The sequence below is a fragment of the Phacochoerus africanus genome, chromosome 13, assembly GCF_016906955.1.
Source record: "Phacochoerus africanus isolate WHEZ1 chromosome 13, ROS_Pafr_v1, whole genome shotgun sequence".
NCBI lineage: Eukaryota > Metazoa > Chordata > Mammalia > Artiodactyla > Suidae > Phacochoerus > Phacochoerus africanus.
In genome coordinates, this window is record NC_062556.1 from 64,077,629 (window position 1) to 64,098,456 (window position 20,828).

Genomic DNA, 20,828 nt, shown 5'->3' on the forward strand with positions numbered 1-20,828 from the left:
CCAGAGGCTGAAGCTCTGATTTGACTCCTAGCCTGGGAATCTCCATATTCTACAGGTATGGCCCTAAAAAGATAAAAAGTTTAAAAATAAATAAATAAAAAAGGAGAACAACAGCAAATTAACCAACCATGGGGTAGATGTGGGTGCTATTTAGCAAAAGCAAGTCCATATGACTTTCACTAAGGCCAGTCTAGGAGTTCCTGCTGTGGCCCACTGTACAATCTCATAAGTTATAATGCATGAAAATCATTATGATTGTAAATATATGGGTGTTTAAGACATAAAATGAATTACTTTGTTCATGTGTGGTTACTCTGGCTAAATAAAAAATATTAAAAACCACTTGAATAGACAAGAATTATGAAAACATTTAGCATAAATTCACAGATAAGCTGTAAATCCATACTATGTGGACATTTCAGAAAATGCTTTACTTTTGAGTATTATTATCTACCTCATTAAATCAGGTGTTTATTCTTTTTTAAAAAATGTTTATTATTGACATTGAAACTATATAACTGTATTATTCAGAATTTAACTAGTGTATCAAGAACTTTTGTGTGTGTTCATTAACCGTCCCAATTAAATTCAGTGAACATCTAAGAAAAGAAAAAGGAATCCAACTGCAGCAGCTCAGGACCCAATGGAGGTTCGATCCCTGACCAGCATGGTGGGTCGTTGCTGCAGCTGTGGTGTAGGTAGCAGCTGCAGCGTGGATTCAATCTCTGGCCCACGAACTCTACCATGGGTGTAGACATTAACAAAAGAAAAAGAAAAAAAGCCCATTCTAGATGCCATCAGAGGCATCAGTCAATGTGTGTTACTGCACATTACACACAGAAAAGCATCACAGTAGTTTTATTTCAGGAGTTTGGTGGCCAAGCCAGAGCCACTGACAACAAATTCCAGAAACACAAATGAAAGAGAAGGTTTCAGCCAGAATCCAGATACTGAGGTTCAAATTCAAGTTAGCCCTACACTGTGGGTCTTAGCATTATTTCTTGTAAGAATCCATGAAGCAATGTTAAAGAATTAAAATCATACTCTGATATGGAATAAATCATTCTTAAATTGTAGACTTTACTAAGTATTTCCAAACCGAAAGAACACTACGCACAAACCAACAGGGCCTTTCAACAGAAGCCCAATGTGCTGAAAACATCCCTTCTAACTAACTGGCCTTCAACAAATGATGGAGGAGAAGAACTGACAGCCAGGCACCTGGCTCCCGAGTCCCACTCTCCCTACAGCACCTCTCTTATTCCTGGGCTTGGGATCTGTCCACAGGGTCTGGTTTTCAGCTGCAAGGAGCAAGGGCACCTGCCATCTGCTCCTCACTCCCTAAAGCACCCACTCCACTGGCCTCCACACACTGGAAGCCCCTTCTGCACTTTCCATCCTGACCTCCTTCTTCTGCACGATTTCTCTATGATGGGTCTTCAATGGAGGTGGGGGAGGGTGGAAGGAGTCAAGTCTCCTGAAGCACAGAGGCTTTCCTGAGCTCCCTTCCCTGGACCTGCAGGGATCCTGCAAGAAGCAGAAATGACAGGAAACAGGAGCAAACTCACAGCTCAAACAGATGCCTGCTGACTTCTGCATCGACGGCACTGAGCGGGTCGTCCAGGAGGTAGATGTCTGCATCCTGATACACGGCTCTAGAAAACGTAGAGAGACATCAGGAGAAGGACACATCCCGGGAGTTCCCTTCCTGGCTCAGCAATTAATGAACCTGGCTAGGATCAATGATGATGCGGGTTTGATCCCTGACCTCACTTGGTGGGTTAAGAATCTGGCATTGCCGTGAGCTTCGGTGTAGGTTGCAGACATGCCTCAGATCCTGTGTTTCTGTGGCTGTGGTGTAGGTGTGATTCGACCCCTACTCTGGAACTGGGAACCTCCATATGCTGCAGGTGAGGCCATACAAAGAAAAGAAAAAAAAAAAAGAGAGAGAGAGAACGCATCCCACTCCTGGATCCCAGCTCTGACTGAAACCTAACGGAGTCCAACGTCTCCACCTTCCTTCCTGGAGCCCAGTGAAAGGGCCAGGCCCCTGCTTGCCACGGCACCCATTTGGAGAGAGGTCTGCAGGCTCACCTCCACTAGAGGCCACGGAGGATTGGGGGGCAGGGGCGCGCCTCGGAAACGCCCTTTACCTTGCCAGGCTGATGCGGGCTTTCTGCCCTCCGCTCAGCGTGGTTCCCCGGTCTCCGATCACAGTTAGGTCCCCATCCTCTAAAAGTTGCAAATCCTACAAAGAGAGAGAAAAGGGGAAAAGGAAACGATTTAAATTGTGTTCTCTTCTTGCCGTGCTAAACATCCAGAATCAATTTCTCATAGGAGTACTTGATCAAGAGCTATGTGCTTACTTTGTAGGAACGAAACTGTAAACTGAACATTGAAAAAAAAAATTCTCAAGGCTTTTGATTTCTTTTCATTCAGCACTTATGTATTTGACTCTTTTGATAGTTGAGGATTGGATATCTGCAAGGGATTGTACTGGACACCACAAATTCAGTCATAAGGCAAACAAAGTTCCTAGGGTTTTTCCCATGGTGAGAGACGGACAGTAGGGAAGGATGGGGTCCCCTTTACTGAGCTGGGGAGATGCTGGATGCGGGTTTGGGAGACTTTGGTCATTGGCAAGTTGTGATGATCTCTCTTGGTGACAACACCGTGCAGCTAGATATGCAAGTGTGAAGGTCTGTGCTAGAGGCACCAGTGTGAGGGCTGGTGACACAGGCTGGTGAAGGCACAGGCTTGTTTTATCAGGGAATGAGTGTGGCTTAAACTGGTCATTTTGCTTATTTGGTCTCAGCTTCCCACTTTCAGAGAAAGAACCACATTTGACCTGTGTCTTCACAGTGATACTTAAGGCAAGTGACAGACAAGAGCTGTACAAGAAATGGGAGCAGATGGAGTTCCTACTGTGGCACAATGGGATCAGCAGTGTCTTGCGATTGCTGAGACACAGGTTGGATTCCCGGCCCAGCACAGTAGGTTAAGGATCCGGCATTGCCACAGCTGCAGCTTAGGTGACAGCTGCAGCTCGGATCTGATCCCTGGCACGGAAACTCCATATGCCATGGGGCAGCCAAAAAACGGAGAAAAAGAAAGAAAAAAAGAAAAGGAAAGAAAGAAACAGGGGCAGAAGGAGCAGGCTGGGCAGGAAAAACCAGAGGGAAACACACAGTGAGCTAAAGGGACACCGAGCAGCTCAGCTGGACCAAGTAGGTGCTTGTCCGTGGAAGCAGGCAGAACTCAGAGCTGAGAAGGATAAGAAGTTTTGACTTGAGGATCTGGGACTCTATCAAAAGTTATATCTGAATATTATATAGGAAGTAAATAGACAAATCGCAGTAAGCTAAAAAGAAGAGAACATCCCCCAAATGACAAGAAAACAATCAGTTACACTGTATTATATTAGAAATCTTAACTTGCCTATAATTATCACTTGACACATCCTGGTATAGACAAGCAGAGAAGTTGTGGACTTCGTCATCTATTAAACCCCCAAGATCAACCTAGGATACACAGCAATACCTTTCTGCAGATGAAGCTGTTGTTTCTTTGTCTCTATTTTGGTAAATTTGGGGAGAAACTAAGGGATAAACAAATCCTTTCATCTCCCTCAGTCTCATTTTCCTCTTCTACAGAACGTGCTGTAGAAACAAGAATCACTAAATTCAAGGATACTGTGAAAATCAAAAGAAATATATAGACACCCTCCATTAATGGAAAAAAGGACACGAATTGATTATTGTAACTTGCTACTGGTGACTGATACCTATTTCCTCAAACCGACAGTCGGACCCCATTCACAGTGAAAATCACAGCAAGTCACTTGACCACAAGAAGAAAGAAAGAATCTATTCATCACAAACCTCCCTGATGGTCCAGAGACACACAGACACCTGCAGGTTCCCTGAACACTCAAAGCTAAACTAGGGTGAAACAATTTAAAGGCAGCAATTATTCACATTTTTTCTTTCTGGACCTCAGAAGTTAATGGCATCTCTTGCTTCTCCTTTTCATCAAAAACAATGAGCCATTTTCACACAGACTCCCAGCCTTATACACACTTTATTTGGCTTCTGTTTCACGACTGATAGTCTTTGCAAACTATTCTACTTCATTTTTCTACATCAATTTTGTTGCTTTTGTTTCATGCTCAAAGTAACACCACATTTTAGCACAGCAATCTTAACCACATGCTATAACACACTTAAAATCTACTCTCTCATTTAGCAGTTGGGGCATAAGGAACAGGCTCTCTTGAGTCTGTGTTGTTTGCACTGCAAACTATTTATGGACAAGCCCCAGATGGGAAAAACATTTTGAAGGATTTGAAGTAAAATTCCAACCACGATTTTCTGATCCGGTTAAAGGGAAAAGGCTGAGTTGAGCATATGTTACAATCCCTCCCTCTGACAGGAAGGTGCTCTCATTCACGCTGGTTTCCTCTCAGTTCAAGTTCACCAATGTTCACGGAAGAGCAGACACACACGCTAGAGGCAAACTGGGACGTGGTGACGCTGCTTTGCTGCCACCCGTGCAAGAAGCACATCAGGGCCCTTCAGCAGCGGTGAGACTCAGCAGAAGCCCCATGGGGAGGACGGTGGGAACGGCTGGGGCAGGTGGACGGAGGCCCTGGCAGAGGAGGGCGGGACCCCAGGGTCAGACATCGGGGCGCTGCCTTTCTCCACAGCCTGCCTTCCGAGTGGAATCGCCCTCCTCTCAGGCCTGGCAGCGCCCTGCCCATCCTTCCAGGCTCAGCCCATACGTGTTCTTCCAGGAACCTGGCCTAGGGTCCGCGCTCACAGCTCTCGGGTTTGTTCTGCCCCATAATTTGTGCCCGCACACACGGCCACTCTCAGCTTCTGGAGAGGAGGTCTGGGCACCAAGCTTTGCTCTGGACCCTGATGCCACTTCTCTCTCATCCTCACAACACGCTGCACAGGAGGGACTGGCCCCATTTCACAGATGAGGACACTGAGAACAACTGAGCTTACATTACAGGGCTGGGGACTGTTAGATGTTAAACGGAAGAGCTGGCATCTGAACCAAGCTCCTGTCAATTCATAGCCTTTTGCTTTTTCACTTCATGCTACACAAATGGTGGCTGAAAAGTATATTTAAAATGAAAGCAGGAGTTCCCGTCAGTGGTTAATGAATCCAACTAGGAACCATGAGGTTGCGGGTTCGATCCCTGGCCTTCCTTGGTGGGTTAAAGATCCAGCGTTGCCGTGAGCTGTGGTGTAGGTCACAGACGTGGCTCGGATCCCGCATTGCTGTGGCTCTGGCATAGGCTGGCAGCTACAGCTCAGATTATACCCCTAGCCTGGGAAAGTCCAAATGCCGCGGGTGCGGCCCTAGAAAAGACAAAAAGACAAAAAAATAAATAAATAAACAAATAAAAAATAAAATGAAATGAAATCAATACTGAAATAACAAGACTTGGAAGGCCTCGAAGACACAGAAGTATCACTACTTCTCTGTGTTCAGCCTCATGTATCCCTTTTGAACTCATGATTTATTTCATACTAAGTCACAGGCCATGATATAATGACCTCAACGGAGAGATAAAAAGTAAACTTACTACTCTGTGACTGTCAACAGAATAGGAAAGGCAATGTACAAGCTGGTAGAAATGGAGGAAATATAAGCTTAAAGGGCAAGTTTGTGGGTGTCCCAGCAAGGCTGGTAAAGCCAAGTAATCTATGTGGGAACATATTAAACTAGAATTTGTTTGGAGTTCCATTGTGCCTCAGCGGAAACGAATGTGACTATTATCCATGAGGACACAGGTTCGATCTCTGGCCCCCAGTGGGTTAAGGATCTGGCATTGCGGTGAGCTGTGGCGTAGGTCGCAGACTCTGCTGGGATCTGTTGTTACTGTGGCTGTGGTGTAGGCCCACGGCTACGGCTCCTATTAGACCCCTAACCTGGGAATCTCCATATGCCACAGGTGCGGCCCTAAAAAGACCCCCCCGCCCAAAAAAAAAAAAAAAACTAGAATGTATCAAAGCAAAAACTTTACATATATATTGCCTAAAAAGTTTTTAAAAGCTGCCAAAGGTTGCAGTGAGCTGTGGTATAGGTCCCAGACGTGGCTTGGATCCCCCATTGCTGTGGCTGTGGGGTAGGCTGGCAGCTACGGCTCTGATTAGACCCCTAGCCTGGGAATCTCCATATGCCATAAGTGCAGCCCCAAAAAAGACCAAAAAAACAAACAGACAAAATCCTGCCAAAGACAAGTAGACAACAGACAAACAAATGTTACCTATGAATTGCTTATGTTAGAACCATGGGTATAGAGCACCTCCAAAATATCAACTCAAATAATAAGAGTTTTATACACAGACACCTTCTTCTTTCTAACATGGCCGATTTTTGTGGATGTGATTTTACCCAAAACGGGCTGCGCTTACAATTTTTTTAAACATTATTCTAACATTTATTGAGTCCTTGTTACGTGCCTAGCCATCAAGTGCTTTAGAACCATTACTGCATTTCATCTTTATAACAACCTAATGAGGCTGAGAGCATATGGAAGGGCCAGGGAACAAATCCAAGCCAGAGCTGCAACCTAGACCACGGTGGTAATAATGGCATGGTAACACCAGATCCTTAACCCACTGCACCACAGTGGGAACTCCAGAACTGTCGATTCTGAGGTTACAGGACACCAACAATCACAGGACTCCTCTTGCCACAGAAGTCACAACTTTGTCCCTACGAAGGACATTTTCATAGATGAAGAAAGTGAGGTTTTGTAAGCTTAAGACAAGCAGCCAAAAATCACTGCATTTTCCTCCTAGTAAATAGAGAAACTGAGACTATTCCTGGCCTTCTGACCCCTAGCCCTCGCAGTTTAACCACGGTCCCTACAACACTAGCATTATTAGGTTCTTCCCTAAATTGTGGTCTCTAAGTCGTGGCAGTGCCACTTTGAATATATCATCAGCCTAATTCAATGTTGCCAAATGTGATTACCTCCTATATTATTACAGAAAAATTTTCAGCTCAATGAACTTAAACGCTTACTCCAATTAGATCTGGTATAATACATTTAGTTCTTATTAATATATATAATAGAAAACATATTGCTTTTTTTCTAGTTTATCCTCCAGGATTGTGGGGGGAGGGGACAGAGAGCTCGAAGAAGAAGTATTTATGGTTTTTGTTTGTATGTATATAGAGAAAAGTGGCATATGCCACGTGGCTGCAAAGCCTCAGCCTCCAGGGAAAACACTGAATGGCAGCCACTGCGCCAGCATCTGCTCTTCTCCAGAGATGTGCAAATGTTGGGGAGAAAGACAGCCCTGAGCTTCACCAGAAAGACAAGGTTGTGCAAAGAAACAGCCACACACTGGCCTGGGGTCTCATGTGAGCATCGGGTGCTGGACGGAAGGTAAAGAGGAAATGCCTGACATCTGCTTATTCCACATTCTACCTCCCACCTTCATCTTTCACCCACTGTTTAAAAAGCTTGACCTGAAGCTCCTGTAGTGGCGCAGTGGAAACGAATCCGACTAGGAACCATGAGGTTGTGGATTCAACCCGTGGCCTTGCTCAGTGGGCTTAGGATCCGGTGTGGCCATGAGCTGTGGTGTAGGTTTCAGACACAGCTGGGATGCTGCGTTGCTGTGGCTCTGGCGAAGGCCCGAAGCTTAGCTCCCATTCGACCCCTAGACTGGGAACCTCCACATGCCACGGGTGTGGCCCTAAAAAGCAAAAAAAAAAAGTTCGTCCTTAAAAACTTCTTCCATTGAGAGGCAGCATGGCACCATGAACATCCTATCATGGCTTCTAGAGTCTGACCTTGAGCTACAAAGGTTGAGGTGAATCATTTCATAGCTCCAAGCCTCAGCTTTATCAACTACAAAATGAAGATGGTAACATCAAAGACACTGATAGAAGATTAATAACTAGTACACCTTTATATATTTGTGAATGCAGATGAGTGATAGAAAAATGATTTGCCCGTGGACGCTGAATAAATAAATAAACAAGAGTATTGTTCTTATTATTTTACACTTGGTTTCCCCTTTGTTTTGTTGTTTGTTTTGTTGTTTGTTTGTTTTTTTTTTTTTGCTTTTTAGGGCTGCACCCACGGCATATGGAGGTACCGAGGCTAGGGGTCTAATCAGAGCTACAGCTGCCGGTATACACCACAGCCACAGCAACACAGGAGCCGAGCTACGTCTTTGGACCTACGCCACAGCTCAAGGCAACGCCAGATCCTTAACCCAACAAGTGAGGCCAGAGATCGAACCTGCAACTTCATGGTTCCTAGTCAGATTCGTTTCCGCTGCACCTTGATGGGAACTCCCTTTTCTTTTCTTCTATGGTATAAACAAGTAAAAAAATCTGGTTCATTACTGGCAACTTCATGTCCTTTCTGCAAACACACAATGTCCCATCAACAAGAACCCAGGAGAGAGAAATGAAAGTCCACTGAACAAGCAATTCTGCTTCATCCACTTCATCATCAACTGCTACTCATCTGATCTATGATGGGCAAGCCACTGTTGAAGCAAAATTACGATTCCCTCAAAAAGTGGGTTTGGAGCCTTCAACACCACACCTGTGAACGTCTGTCCCAGCCTCTTCCTCACGGTATAAAAGAACAGTCGGATATGCAGACTGCACTGAACAGACCCCGAGGGTGAGGCCTTTAATGCTATTATTCACTGATCTTTATAACTCAAGACAATGACATCGTAGTGGTATTTACCCTTTTTCTTTCTTTTTGGCAAATTATATTCTCCTATCTGGTAAGTTCAGTTTTCATCATTCATTCAATCATTCAATGAAATCCCTATGCAGAATTAAACACATCATCTTGCTATTTTCCCTGAAACTCAGTATCATTTCTGAAAACAAAAATCCTAACCCCCAACGAAACGATACGAGAAATTTAAGAAGAAATTTGGAAGCAATCATTTTCTTTAAATAATAAATTTCAAGGCAAAAGCAATGTGGAGAAGGAAACCTAGAGATGGAGAAGGACCCAGGTGGCATCGGCCACGTGCAGGAGGCAGAGCTTCTGTGGATCTGACTCAAACCCATGGTGAGGGAGGTTTCTCGGTGGGCAGATTAACAAAGAGTAACGATGCACTAGAAGACTGATGAGATTCAGGATATTGGGTTATTTTTTTTAGGTGTAATTAACGTGATGATTTTTCCCCAAAGTCGTTCCTATCTTCTAGGAAAATTAAATTTACAGATAAATTCATCTGAGGTCTAGGATCAGCTTCTGAATAATTTGGGGTGGGGGTGGCGTGGGGCTGGCAGAGGGTGGGGTACAGAGGCAACAAGACTGGCCACCAGCTGATCCTGGAATCAGGGGTGGGTACATGAGGGTTCGTCACACCATGCTCTCATTTCTGCAAATTTTTCTAAAATAAATACATTTAAAAGTAAACAAAGCATTAAAAACCGAAACAGGGAGTTTCCGTTGCGGCTCAGTGGTTAATGAATCCAACTAGTATCCACGAGTACACATGCTCGATCCCTGGCCTCACTGGGGGAGTTAAGGATCTGGTATTGCCATGATCTGTGGTGTAGGTCGCAGACTCAGCTTGGATCCAGCATCGCTGTGGCTGTAGTGTAGACTGGCATCTGTAGCTCTGATCAGACCCCTAGCCTGGGAACCTCTATATGCCACAGGTGCAGCCCTAAAAAGACAAAAAATACAAATAAATAAAAAATATAAAAAATCGAAACAACCTCCCCCTACACAAACACACACACACACACAAAGGCACTCTTTAAGTTCTGTTGTAACATGAGAATTCAAACAGCAAGGCATGTGTATACATATTTACCAAGAAGACCACAGCTTTCAAAGAGCTTTCGAAAGTTGGAAAAAAGGCTTTTAACCAACAGTATCGCTATTTGAAATTCGACTATTGGGAAGCCAATAGGCATTACTCACCTTTCTCAAAGCACAAGCCTTTATGACTTTTTCATATCGTTCTTTTTCATATTTCTTCCCAAATAAAATATTACTCCTCACAGTTCCTGAAAACACCCAGGGCTGCTGAGAAACATATGCAATCCTTCCACGCACGGTGACCAGGCCCTGGCTTGGCCGCAGCTCCCCCAGGACCGCACTCAACAGCGATGACTGCAACAGATGCAAACACACACGTGAGCAAGCAGCACCCAGGACAGAACAGGCCCTGCAGCACAGCTTCCCTGCCCTGGGTGCTTGATAAACAACAGAAAACTTTCATTTGGAACAAGATAAACTACAGCCATGCCAATAGGGACCAAAAAAAAAAAAAAAAAGGAAGCAGGAAGAAAAGGGAGTTTCTGTTGTGGCTCAGCAGTAACGAATCCAACTAGTATCCATGAGGATGCAGGTTCCATCCCTGGCCTCGCTCAGTGGGTTAAGGATCTGGCGTTACCATGAGCCACAGGTTGCAGACACGGCTCAGATCTGGCATTGCTATTGGCCGTGGCCATGACTGTGGCCAACAGCCTCGGCTCCGATTCGACCCCTAGCCTGGGAACTTCCATGTCCCACAGGTGTGGCCCTTAGGGAAAAAAAAAAAAAGAACACTATTAATGTTATTGATCAATTGTTTGATCAACGTAAAGCAATGGCGGATAAGGAATATTATACTATTAATTACAATCTACACTGCCCAAGAGTTTCCCACAAATGGACTGATCTTCTCAGCAAAGACTAATGAAGAATGTTTGAGTTCCCGCTGTGGCCCAACAGGATCGGCAGTGTCTTGAGAGCACTGGAAAACAGGTTCCGTCCCCAACCCGGCCAAGTGGGTTAAGGATCTAGAATTGCCATGGCTGTGGCTTAGGTCTCAACTGCAGCTAGGATCTGATCCCTGGCCCAGGAACTCCATATGCCACAAGGTGGCCAAAAAAGGAAGAAAAAAAAAATTAACACTCTGAACTAGCAGATAACACAGCAGGATGTATACTTCATGTATCTGGTGTTTAATGCAGTTATTCCTGCATGCAGTATCCATTACTTCACAAATAATTGCTCTTAAAAAGCTACATGTGGGAGTTCCTGTCGTGGCGAAGTGGTTAACGAATCCGACTAGGAACCATGAGGTTGCGGGTTCGATCCCTGCCCTTGCTCAGTGGGTTAACGATCCGGCGTTGCTGTGAGCTGTGGTGTAGGTTGCAGACGCGGCTTGGATCCAGCGTTGCTGTGGCCCTGGTGTAGGCCAGCAGCTTCAGCTCCGATAAGACCCCTAGCCTGGAAACCTCCATATGCCGCAGGAGCGGCCCAAGAAATGACAAAAAGACAAAAACAAAAACAAAAGCTACATGTGGAGAATATATCCAAAGATGATTATTTAAAAGAACTCTGAGAGTTCCACTGTGGTGCAGTGGGTTAAGAATCCAGTTTGACCATAACAAATAAATTTATTTTTTAAAGGGCCACACCTGCAGCACACGAAGGTTCCCAGGGTAGGGGTCAAATCAGAGCTACAGCTGCTGGCCCACACCACAGCCACAGCAACAGCAGATCCGAGCCACGTCTGCGACCTACACCACAGCTCATGGCAATTCCGAATCCTTAACCTACCGAGTGAGGCCAGGGATCGAACCCACAACCTCATGGTTCCTAGTTGGATTCGTTTCCGCTGCACCATGACAGGCGCTCCTAAAATTTTTTTAAAGATTAGAAAAAATAAAACTAAACAAATTCTGCAAGGCACTGTGTGTGAGGAGAGACGTCCATCCCGGAGGAAACCGTCGCCCTCGCATGGACACAGCCCACGCTGATGGTCTGTATCCTGTTGCACAGACACAGGACACCAGTGCACGTGCACGTCCTCCACATCTTCTACACACACAGGGGACGTGCCTGTGTCCACACCACCAAGGCGCTCGCCACACGGGGCTGAAATAACCTGCCTGCGTCTCTGTGTCGCCCCGGAACCTGGCTGCCTCTGGAGGGCAGGGGGGCGGGGTCTCGCTCACGTCTGTGTCTCTGGCTCCAGCCCGTGGCTGCACGTTCACCACACGTGACTGACGGGCCAAGTCCACTCACAGGAGGAGATGCTCAAAGCTTCCTAAACAGCCTTGACAGCCTCCTGACTTCCTGGAGGGGCCACCGTGACAAAGAGAAGTCCCCATGTCTGAGTCTGTCCTTAACAGTTGTCACATAAATCATTTCCTTCACTGGGACGTGCAGATTCCCAACAAGCAGTTCCAGCTGTGCGACTGGAAGCACCAAGAAGGAACCATAATCTGTGTTTATCAAGATTTGGGATGAAATCTTCTTACAAAACAAATGTTCTGCGGATCACACTTAGAGAAAAGCTGTTCTAGATACACCCATTCAAACTGGGTGTTTTCCACACGGCTTTGGATTAAATACTTAGAATTCACTAGGTGCTGCATTGTTGCATCACGCTGCCAGAAGGCATCATAACTTACCTTTCCTGCTCCCACAGGTCCGACCACAGCTAACAGTTCCCCAGGTCTGACAGTAAAGGAAAGGCCTTGGAGGGTTGGGGTTTCGGATGCCTATAAATTAAAGTTCACAAAAATGTGCCCATTTCAATAAAGTAACACAAACTACTTCAAAAATTGGAGAAAATAACATAATATTCATATGCAAACATAACCTACATTTTCCTCCTTCTTATTTTAAGATACTGTATCGTGGAAGCCTTTTCATCCAATCCTATCTCTTTGAGGGTTTGAAGCTGCCTTACCTGACTTTGGAAAAGTTTCTTCTTTTTATCAGATGTCCCTGTAGATACATATCTCAACACCCACAGAATTTAGATTGTTGAAATGACAAGGTACCTGCCAACTGCACGATGCACCCTAGCTATTCAAGTCACATGGGAGGTTTTTAACCACAAGTCTTCCTTGGCACCCTCAGTTTTCATTGTCAATTTCACAAATATCCATGAGGTGGCAGCACAAGCACATGATAAACCTGGTCCTCTAGTAACAGCTTGGCACCTCCGCTAATCTCTCCATTTTCACTTGATAATGAATCAAAGGGGGGGAGGGACGCAAGGGAGGACAAAATACTTGCCAGGCTGATCACAAGTCATGTTCCTCAAGTCTAAGGCAAAGCGACTTACAGGTGTGGGTATGTCTTTATACATACTGAGTATGACAAAAATCCGCAATAACTGCTAATGTTTACAAAGCAAAAAGTGGTTACATGGGATTAAGTAAAATGCCCAAAAGCACAAAGACTGGATAAAAACTCTTGACTAATCTTCAAAATGAAAATTTTCTCTGGAAAGAACTCATTATAGAATATTCACATCATAGAAAATGACAACTATTTTTTATCATCAGAGAAACTAGCCAAGTTGCCGAAAAGACCCTCAGATATTATAGAAATTACAAAAGCTATCAATAAGAAACAATATTTTAACACATGAGAAATATTTTCTTAAGTTTCTCCACTCCTTTCTTCTTACCTCACACTTAGGATTCCTATTTCACTAATTTTCATTCAGTCATGACTACAAAATAATTAGCCACATACAACCATCAGCCTCCTGTCCCCCACCTCATAGTCTGTCAGGACCAGACCCTGAGTTCCCTCCCTGTCCAGGCTTCAGGATCGGGCATTGCTCTGGTGTGACCAGAAGTGGGCGGCACTGCACAGCTCAGGGGGTGCTGAGTCCCCTCCGCTCTGGGTATCCAGACTCAGGGGACGCTGAGTTAACCAGGATCATCAGCTGAGTCCCCACTCCGGGCCTAACACAGTTGGAAATCCCTGCCCCCTGGAGATGTGGAGGTTCCCACAAGATCACTTATTTTAAAGTTTAAAGATTGAGATCAATTTCCAACATTTCTGAAAAGACAGGTGTCTACAGAGCCTGGACACTTGCCCTGTGGTCCCCACTCCCTCCACCAGCCGTGCTGCAGGCTCTGCTCCGGAGGGTGGACCCTGTGGTGGAGGCACCTTCTCCCTCAGTCGCTCCACTGTTTTGCCCTTTCGGGCCTTTTATTCTATTTTATTCTGGCCTTTTATTCTATTTTATTTTGGCTCTTTCATCACTTGCAACTAATTCCCTCTCCTGTGGTGTGGGTTCCATTTTCCTGACTAATCCACACGGACCTGGGAAGATGTGCACAGAAGACCTGGAACCTGGGGGCAGAGGGAGCATTCAGTTGCCCATAAAGGGGCTGCACGGGTGAGCAGCGGTCACAGCGTCGTGAGAGAGGACCACGCTGCTTTACCCACGTGCCTGAATATCATCAAGAAACCGAGTGTTGGGAAATCACCTGTTGCACCTGTCAGCTCGCCTATCAGTGAAACCCTTCATGTGGGAGCCACCGTGCTGACTTTGACCACCTGCTCACCTGCCTCCTCACCGCTCAGCAATGTGGCCGGCACCATCTAAAAGCTTAGGAGAGGGGAGCCCCCACCCCAACCCACAGCAAAGGTCCAAATTATGGCCTCACTCACTATGTAACGAGGTCTAAGGCCATCAAGGCAAAAAATGTACACAGACTGTACCCACCGCCTCCTGCCTGTAACACCTTCTTATGTATTTGTGAGTTAACCCATTCCACCCTGCAGCATTTTGTCTGTCCAAGCCAGTCAGTCCTAACACTACAAACACATGTATCTTAAGCTCCAAATATGAAAATACTTTGAAAGTTCTCTGGAATGTGACATAAAGAACGTGTCAAATGCCACAGTCTGATTTTATATTTAAATCGCAAACCATACCTCTGGTTTTGAGAATTTTTCTTCCAGCATAGCTTCAGTAAATAAACAAGTTGCATTTTCTACGCTATGTACAACCTCAAAATTCTCCAATAAATCTGGCACTTTTAGCAGTCACAACCTTGGAATGGAGGAATGGTTACCTTTTCCCAAAAAGCAGTAAAATCTTGCACGTGCACTATTGTTTTACCATCAGGCGGCAGTTGAGAGTTGCACTGCGGGATCTCATCAAGTAACAAAAAATCCTACAGAAAAAAGAAAAAGAGAGGCGTTTCATCTGTAGGAAGAAAGCACAAACAAAAGTAATTGCTTTCTTGGCATTTGCAATAAAAACCTTCTATGGCCTACTTGTTGTGTTACCAACTGTACTTGGTTCATATCAGAAATACTAATATAGGAGTTCCCATCGTGGCGCAGTGGTTAATGAATCCGACTAGGAACCATGAGGTTGCGGGTTCGGTCCCTGCCCTTGCTCAGTGGGTTAACGATCCGGCGTTGCCGTGAGCTGTGGTGTAGGTTGCAGACGCGGCTCGGATCCTGCGTTGCTGTGGCTCTAGCGTAGGCCGGTGGCTACAGCTCCGATTTGACCCCTAGCCTGGGAACCTCCATATGCCGCGGGATCGGCCCAAAGAAATAGCAAAAAAAAAAAGGAATACTAATATAGAATAATAGCTACTATTATTACAACATTTAGTACACATAATCATATAAAATACTAGAGTATACATATACGGAGTACAGTATAACTACATATATATAGTATATAGCATAGTATATAGTATAGAGTATATATAGTACATATAGTGTGTATATTTATAGCATATAGTCTATATAGTGTGTATACATAGTATATATAGCACAGTGTGCGTGTATATATAGTATATAGTATAAACAGTGTGTGTGTATATATATATGGTATATATAAAAATTCTAGTTCCAGGCCATGAGGCTATCTTTGTAACAGTGAACAAGTGAACTGGTTCCTCCCCAAGGAGATAATATGACTCCAAGCTCCAACACATTCAGAACCTGAACATTTCTGAATGTGTTGTGTGACTTTGGGCTTGCTAACTATTGTTATAGAGTAGTTGGTAGGAAACGATTCCATAAATATTTACTCAATCCCACCATGTGCCAAGCACCACTTGACAATGCTAGGAACACAGAGAGGAAGGCCATTCCTCAGCCTTCAGGAATCCCGTGGCCCAGGAAAGGCTGGGAACACAAGATCGATGATGGCGGTGACACTGAAGGAAAACTGGATGTTCTGCTTTCCTCCTCGTGTGTATCAAATCCGTATCGCTGCTTATCATTAACTCTCGGTGAAGTCACTCCTCGAAAATCAAAGTGCTCTTATTAAGTTTCTTTCTCTCTCTCTCTCATTGTAAAGTTTCTATCTCTAAGTTTCTATTTCTTAAAAACTATTTTATAAGCATCTTCTCAGAATCACTTCTTCTTAGTGCCCTGTCTCCTCAACAGCCGGAATGGCCACATCTTCCACTTCTGGCTGTTTTCATACCAATTCAATGCAGTTCAGCTGAATAAAACCGAGTCCTAATCATATATAGCAAAACTCCCTCTTGACATGCAAATACTACACATAGTTCAATGAGAAAAGTTACAGGGGTAGAAAAAATTGAATAAAGACCTGAAATCATCCCCACTAAGAGACTGAGCCACCTCCCCACCAAAGAACACTGAACGTGAGGCAGAGATTGCTGGCTGTCCTTGAAAGCTCCTCGCCTTCTATGGTAATGCGCCCCGAATGTGTAACTGGCACGTGGCAGCCTAGAAGGAGGACCTTTCTTTCCAGTCTCCAGTGCAGGTAAGTGCAGCCATGTGATTAAATCCAGGTCAGTGAAAAAGGGACGATGTCCAGGAATCTTCTTCCACCTCATGGCCGGGCTTTGGAGGCTGCCAGCCTGGTCAAGCCATGCGCAGTGGAGGAACAAGGAGTTGCAAGAGAGGAAGAGTCTGGATCATCCTAACCATGGAACTTGTTATAGGGAGAACCGTCTATCCCCCAAAGAGATATGTTAAAGTCCTAACCTCGATTACCTCGAAATGCAACTTTCTTTGGCAATGGGGTCTTTGCAGATGAGACCATACAGGGTGGGCCCTGAATCCAACATAACTGGTGTGCTTATGAGAGAGATGCAGAAACAGCCACACAGGCAGCAAACAGCCACGTGATGATGGAGACAGAGGCTGGAGTGACGGCAGTTACAAGCCAAGGAGCATCCACGTTTGCCCACGACCACCAGAATTAATGATTCCCCCCTCATAGGATTCAGAGAGACCATGACCCTGCCGACACCTTGATTTCAGACTTCTAGCTTCCAAGACTGTCAACAATAAATTTCTGTGGCTTTAAGCCACCTGGTGTGTGGTACTTAAACCCAGGAAAATGATACAGCGCCTTACAAGGCTTCCTGCATGATGGGGAAAAAAAAAAAAAAAAAAAAGCTATCTGTGTAAGCAGTTTTGGTAAAGGGTAATTCTGGGACCTACAGGCAAACAGAATCCCAACCAATTTAGGAGGCAACTGAAACAAGCATGTGAGGGTGTTTCAGAAAGAAAACAACACAAAAATAGTAACCCATTACCCTAAAAATCATAGACACCTTTTACATCTTTGATGCCTTCATCTATTATGCCCTAAAGCCACAAACTTGTCTGCAATCTTCTGCTTCAAAAGAACAGCAGGTAATAACTGAGGATGAAAACTTGCTTCTGTGCAGGAACAGGAAGACGGGATGGCTGCATTTCTCTCAAAGACCAGCTGGTGGGAGATGCGGTCCGCTCATTCCCTCCTCCTCTATCCAGGCTCACGGAGAACCTTAACCCAGGGCACGGCTACTGCTACCCGCCCCAGCCCGCGCCCAGCAGGAAGCAGGATGGACAGACAGCAGTCTGAGGACCCTCCAGAGGCTGTCAAGCATCGCAGCCTGAGTTCTCTCCACACAGTCTCCCCCATCATCGGTCAGGTACCAGCTCTCGCCTGCTCTGCCACAGCTCACATCTCTCCCAATTCTCCTTTCCTCTTGAACCAACATAATTTCAGAATCTCACTGATCATTGTTTCAAATACCAAGACAACGTTTTTTGCTGCTTCCTTCCCCAGTCTCCCCAACACCACCACACCTACCCCCAACATCCCCCCTCCTGGTCTCTTTACAACACCTGAGTGTCCACCAGGCTCAGCACCCTCCAGGGACCCATCAGCACCTAAGTCCACACTCCCCAGGGGGCCCCTGCCTGGATACCCTGAGTACTGATCCCCCCATCCTTCCGGCCCATCCCAAATGCTAATCCTCCTGGGAACCAGCTCAGGATATTAGCAGCTGGCACTGCCCTCCCTACCTCTGAATCCCCACAGGGATGTGGAGTCCCATAGAAGGTGGGCACGAGCATCATTCAGACACTTACACAGCCCCGACTCCAACAAAGACTGACCCCTGCACAGAGTCGGTCCATCCTGGGTCTCAGCTAAAGGAACAGACTGTGTGGCTGGTTCACATCCGTCCAACCACTGACTGCATTGATTACATATTCTGAGCTAACACAGCAACAAAACCAAAAGCTTATACATATATGCTACACATTTTGTCTACATAGAATCAAATTCCAATTTCAGTTTAAGCCTGTCATCAAGACAGACAACTCTCAGCCCAATATATGTATAGTAGAAAAGGAAGAAAGGAAAGGAGGGAGGAAGGCAGGAAGGGAAGGAAAACTAAGTCCTAAGTGAAGAATTAAATCTATTCAACGCTCCTCCACAAAGAACAGGTCTGAGTGGGGAACGAAGTCACAATCCGCCAGGGATTAAATGAAACTCCGGTCAACACATGACCGGCTTGTAAAGGTGCCAGAAATGTGGGCTGCATTTTTCCCCTGTACTCAGGCTGATGAAAACGCTGAAATTAAATTGCTATTAGAGCCATGAAGTGCAGACCCAGAACAGGTCATGCGGGAAAGTATCAACATCACAACTGCAGCCAGAAAGACAGACCTCTGAGTGGCTGGCAGGGGAAAATCTAAGCGGCTCTGTGAACGGTTGAGACACATTTTACTGGATGTGGACGTCACCAAAGAATGTTAGTGCTTTGAAGTTAGGACAAGATATTTATAATCCTATTTGAGTCATTCAATGCCAAGAGCTTTGGTCTCCTTTCCTTATTGAAAGAAAAACACAAGGACTTGATTCTTTAGCCTTTAAAGTCATAATAAATCTTCATTTTCGGAACATGGAAAAAAGGAACTCAAAAAGCATGTGTAAACAACAAGACACGACCACTATGAAGCCACAGGTACGACTGCCCGGGGGTACGGACTATTGCGCCCCCTCCAAGGTGGGCAGGTGTGGTAAATTTGCTTCCTAGGCTCCCAGACATGACCTGAGTGCAAATCCATCCAATCTGCTGAGTCCCAGGTTGCAGAAGTAGCGGGGCAGCGGGGCTTAACAGCACATGAGCTCTACACTCGACGTGGCTACCACGCCTTCAGCGCATCCACAGACAAAGTCGCCCAGTCCTGACATCCGTTCAGTCCACTGGGCTGACCTTCTCTTTCCCTCCCGCTGCCCTTTCTGCCTTCTCAGTGGCCAGTAACACATCTAAGAGAGAGATGAGAAAGGAAGAAAACGGAGCATCGGATTACTGCCCACTAACCGTTAAAAAAGGAGGCTGAATCAGGCCCATGGCTGGTCATGGGAAGTGAGACTTAAAGCAAACAACCCTGTGAATTCAAAACCAAGTTCATGCTCTTCACCTCCCAGGATCTGGTCTTCTTCTAGTGTTCCTTGTTTTGGTGAATCCAGGTGATTTTCTAGCCCCCAAACCCAAAGCAACTCACTCCCCGACCCCCACCCAACTCAACACATGCCCTGAACGACTCTCAAATCTGGCCAAGTCTATTTTACCCTTTTAAAAAAAATAAATAAATAAAAATCACCTTGTCCATAGACTTCATAACGCATTAGGCTCTTGACATGTGGCCCTGCTTCTCCTACGGATCCCCCCCCCCACCACACCTCCCTAACCTGTTCCCCAGGCCGCAGCCAGGGTGAGCTCTGAGACTCTACAACCTTGACGTTTCCTGTAGGGTCCGGTACACTCCCCGGCTCAGGCCTCCAGCGTTCTCTACTCTGCAGCCTCAAATGCATGGTTCCCCTTCTTCTGCACTAAAAGCCCTTATCACATCCCCATCCCCAGGAAAACACAAAGCATTGGTCTGCCGCCTCCTGCGCACCCCCCCCCCCCACATCATTCGTCAGGTCATTTCTGCAGCCTTCCCAGGAAGCAAGACCTCCAAAGGTACAGCAGCAACGCAGCCAAGACACCTCATGGCCATTTGGATTTAACTGCCAAGGACAAAGGACACACCTCAACAGCAAGTTTCACTACTGGATTCTTTATTAACCCCCCATTTGATAAAACATAAATTCCAAGCAGAAAGGACTTTTCTGCATCTGCTGACGGGCCACAGTATATATACAACTAGCACCAAGCCAGGCTTCAGGTAGGAAGTGACTGAATGGATGAATAAAGTGCAAATCTGCCCCCCAAAAGGTCTAGCAGAAACCAAGATGGGTTTTTCCTCTCAGCTCCACATGATCAGAATGTCTTTTATACTTGCTTAATTCAATTTTGGATTTTGTGTTTTTTCCTACAACTAGAGCAGTGTTTCCAAAATGTCGTTTCTTTTCAGGGACACAGAAGTATTTCCTAAACACACAGATACCTGGGACGCCAGCCAAGACCTAGTGAATCAAAAACTCCAAGGTGCAATGATTCAGTTTTTTTGGTTTTTTGCCTTGCTAGGGCGCACCCGCAGCATATGAAGTACCCAGGGTAGGGCTCAAATCGGAGCTACACCTGCCGGCCTAGACCACAGCTCATGGCAACCCCAGATCCCTAACCCACTGACCAAGGCCAGGGATGGAACCTGCACCCTCAAGGATATTAATTGGATTTGTTTCTGCTGCACCACAAAGAATTCCATGATCATTCAGTTTTAATAAGTATGCCAGGTGATTCAAATGTACCAAAGAAAAAAACTTTTTAAAGGGTTGCAGAAACTGTATGGGCTAAAAAGGGTCTAACATCGAGAAGAAAAAAGTTTTTGTTCA

The 20,828-nt window shown here is 45.5% G+C and overlaps 1 protein-coding gene across 2 annotated transcripts in view; it reads right to left on the reverse strand.

Annotated features, from left to right (window-relative positions):
• ABCC4 (ATP binding cassette subfamily C member 4) overlaps positions 1-20,828 on the reverse strand; it is a 219,713-nt gene that overhangs the window by 125,619 nt on the left and 73,266 nt on the right. For both annotated transcript variants that reach the window (XM_047756442.1, XM_047756443.1), the window contains 5 exons: positions 14,842-14,943; positions 12,427-12,516; positions 9,941-10,132; positions 2,154-2,248; positions 1,569-1,655 (listed from right to left, as the gene is read on the reverse strand). In XM_047756442.1, coding sequence (XP_047612398.1) covers positions 1,569-1,655; positions 2,154-2,248; positions 9,941-10,132; positions 12,427-12,516; positions 14,842-14,943 — 566 coding nt within the window. The remainder of the gene's footprint in view (positions 1-1,568; positions 1,656-2,153; positions 2,249-9,940; positions 10,133-12,426; positions 12,517-14,841; positions 14,944-20,828) is intronic.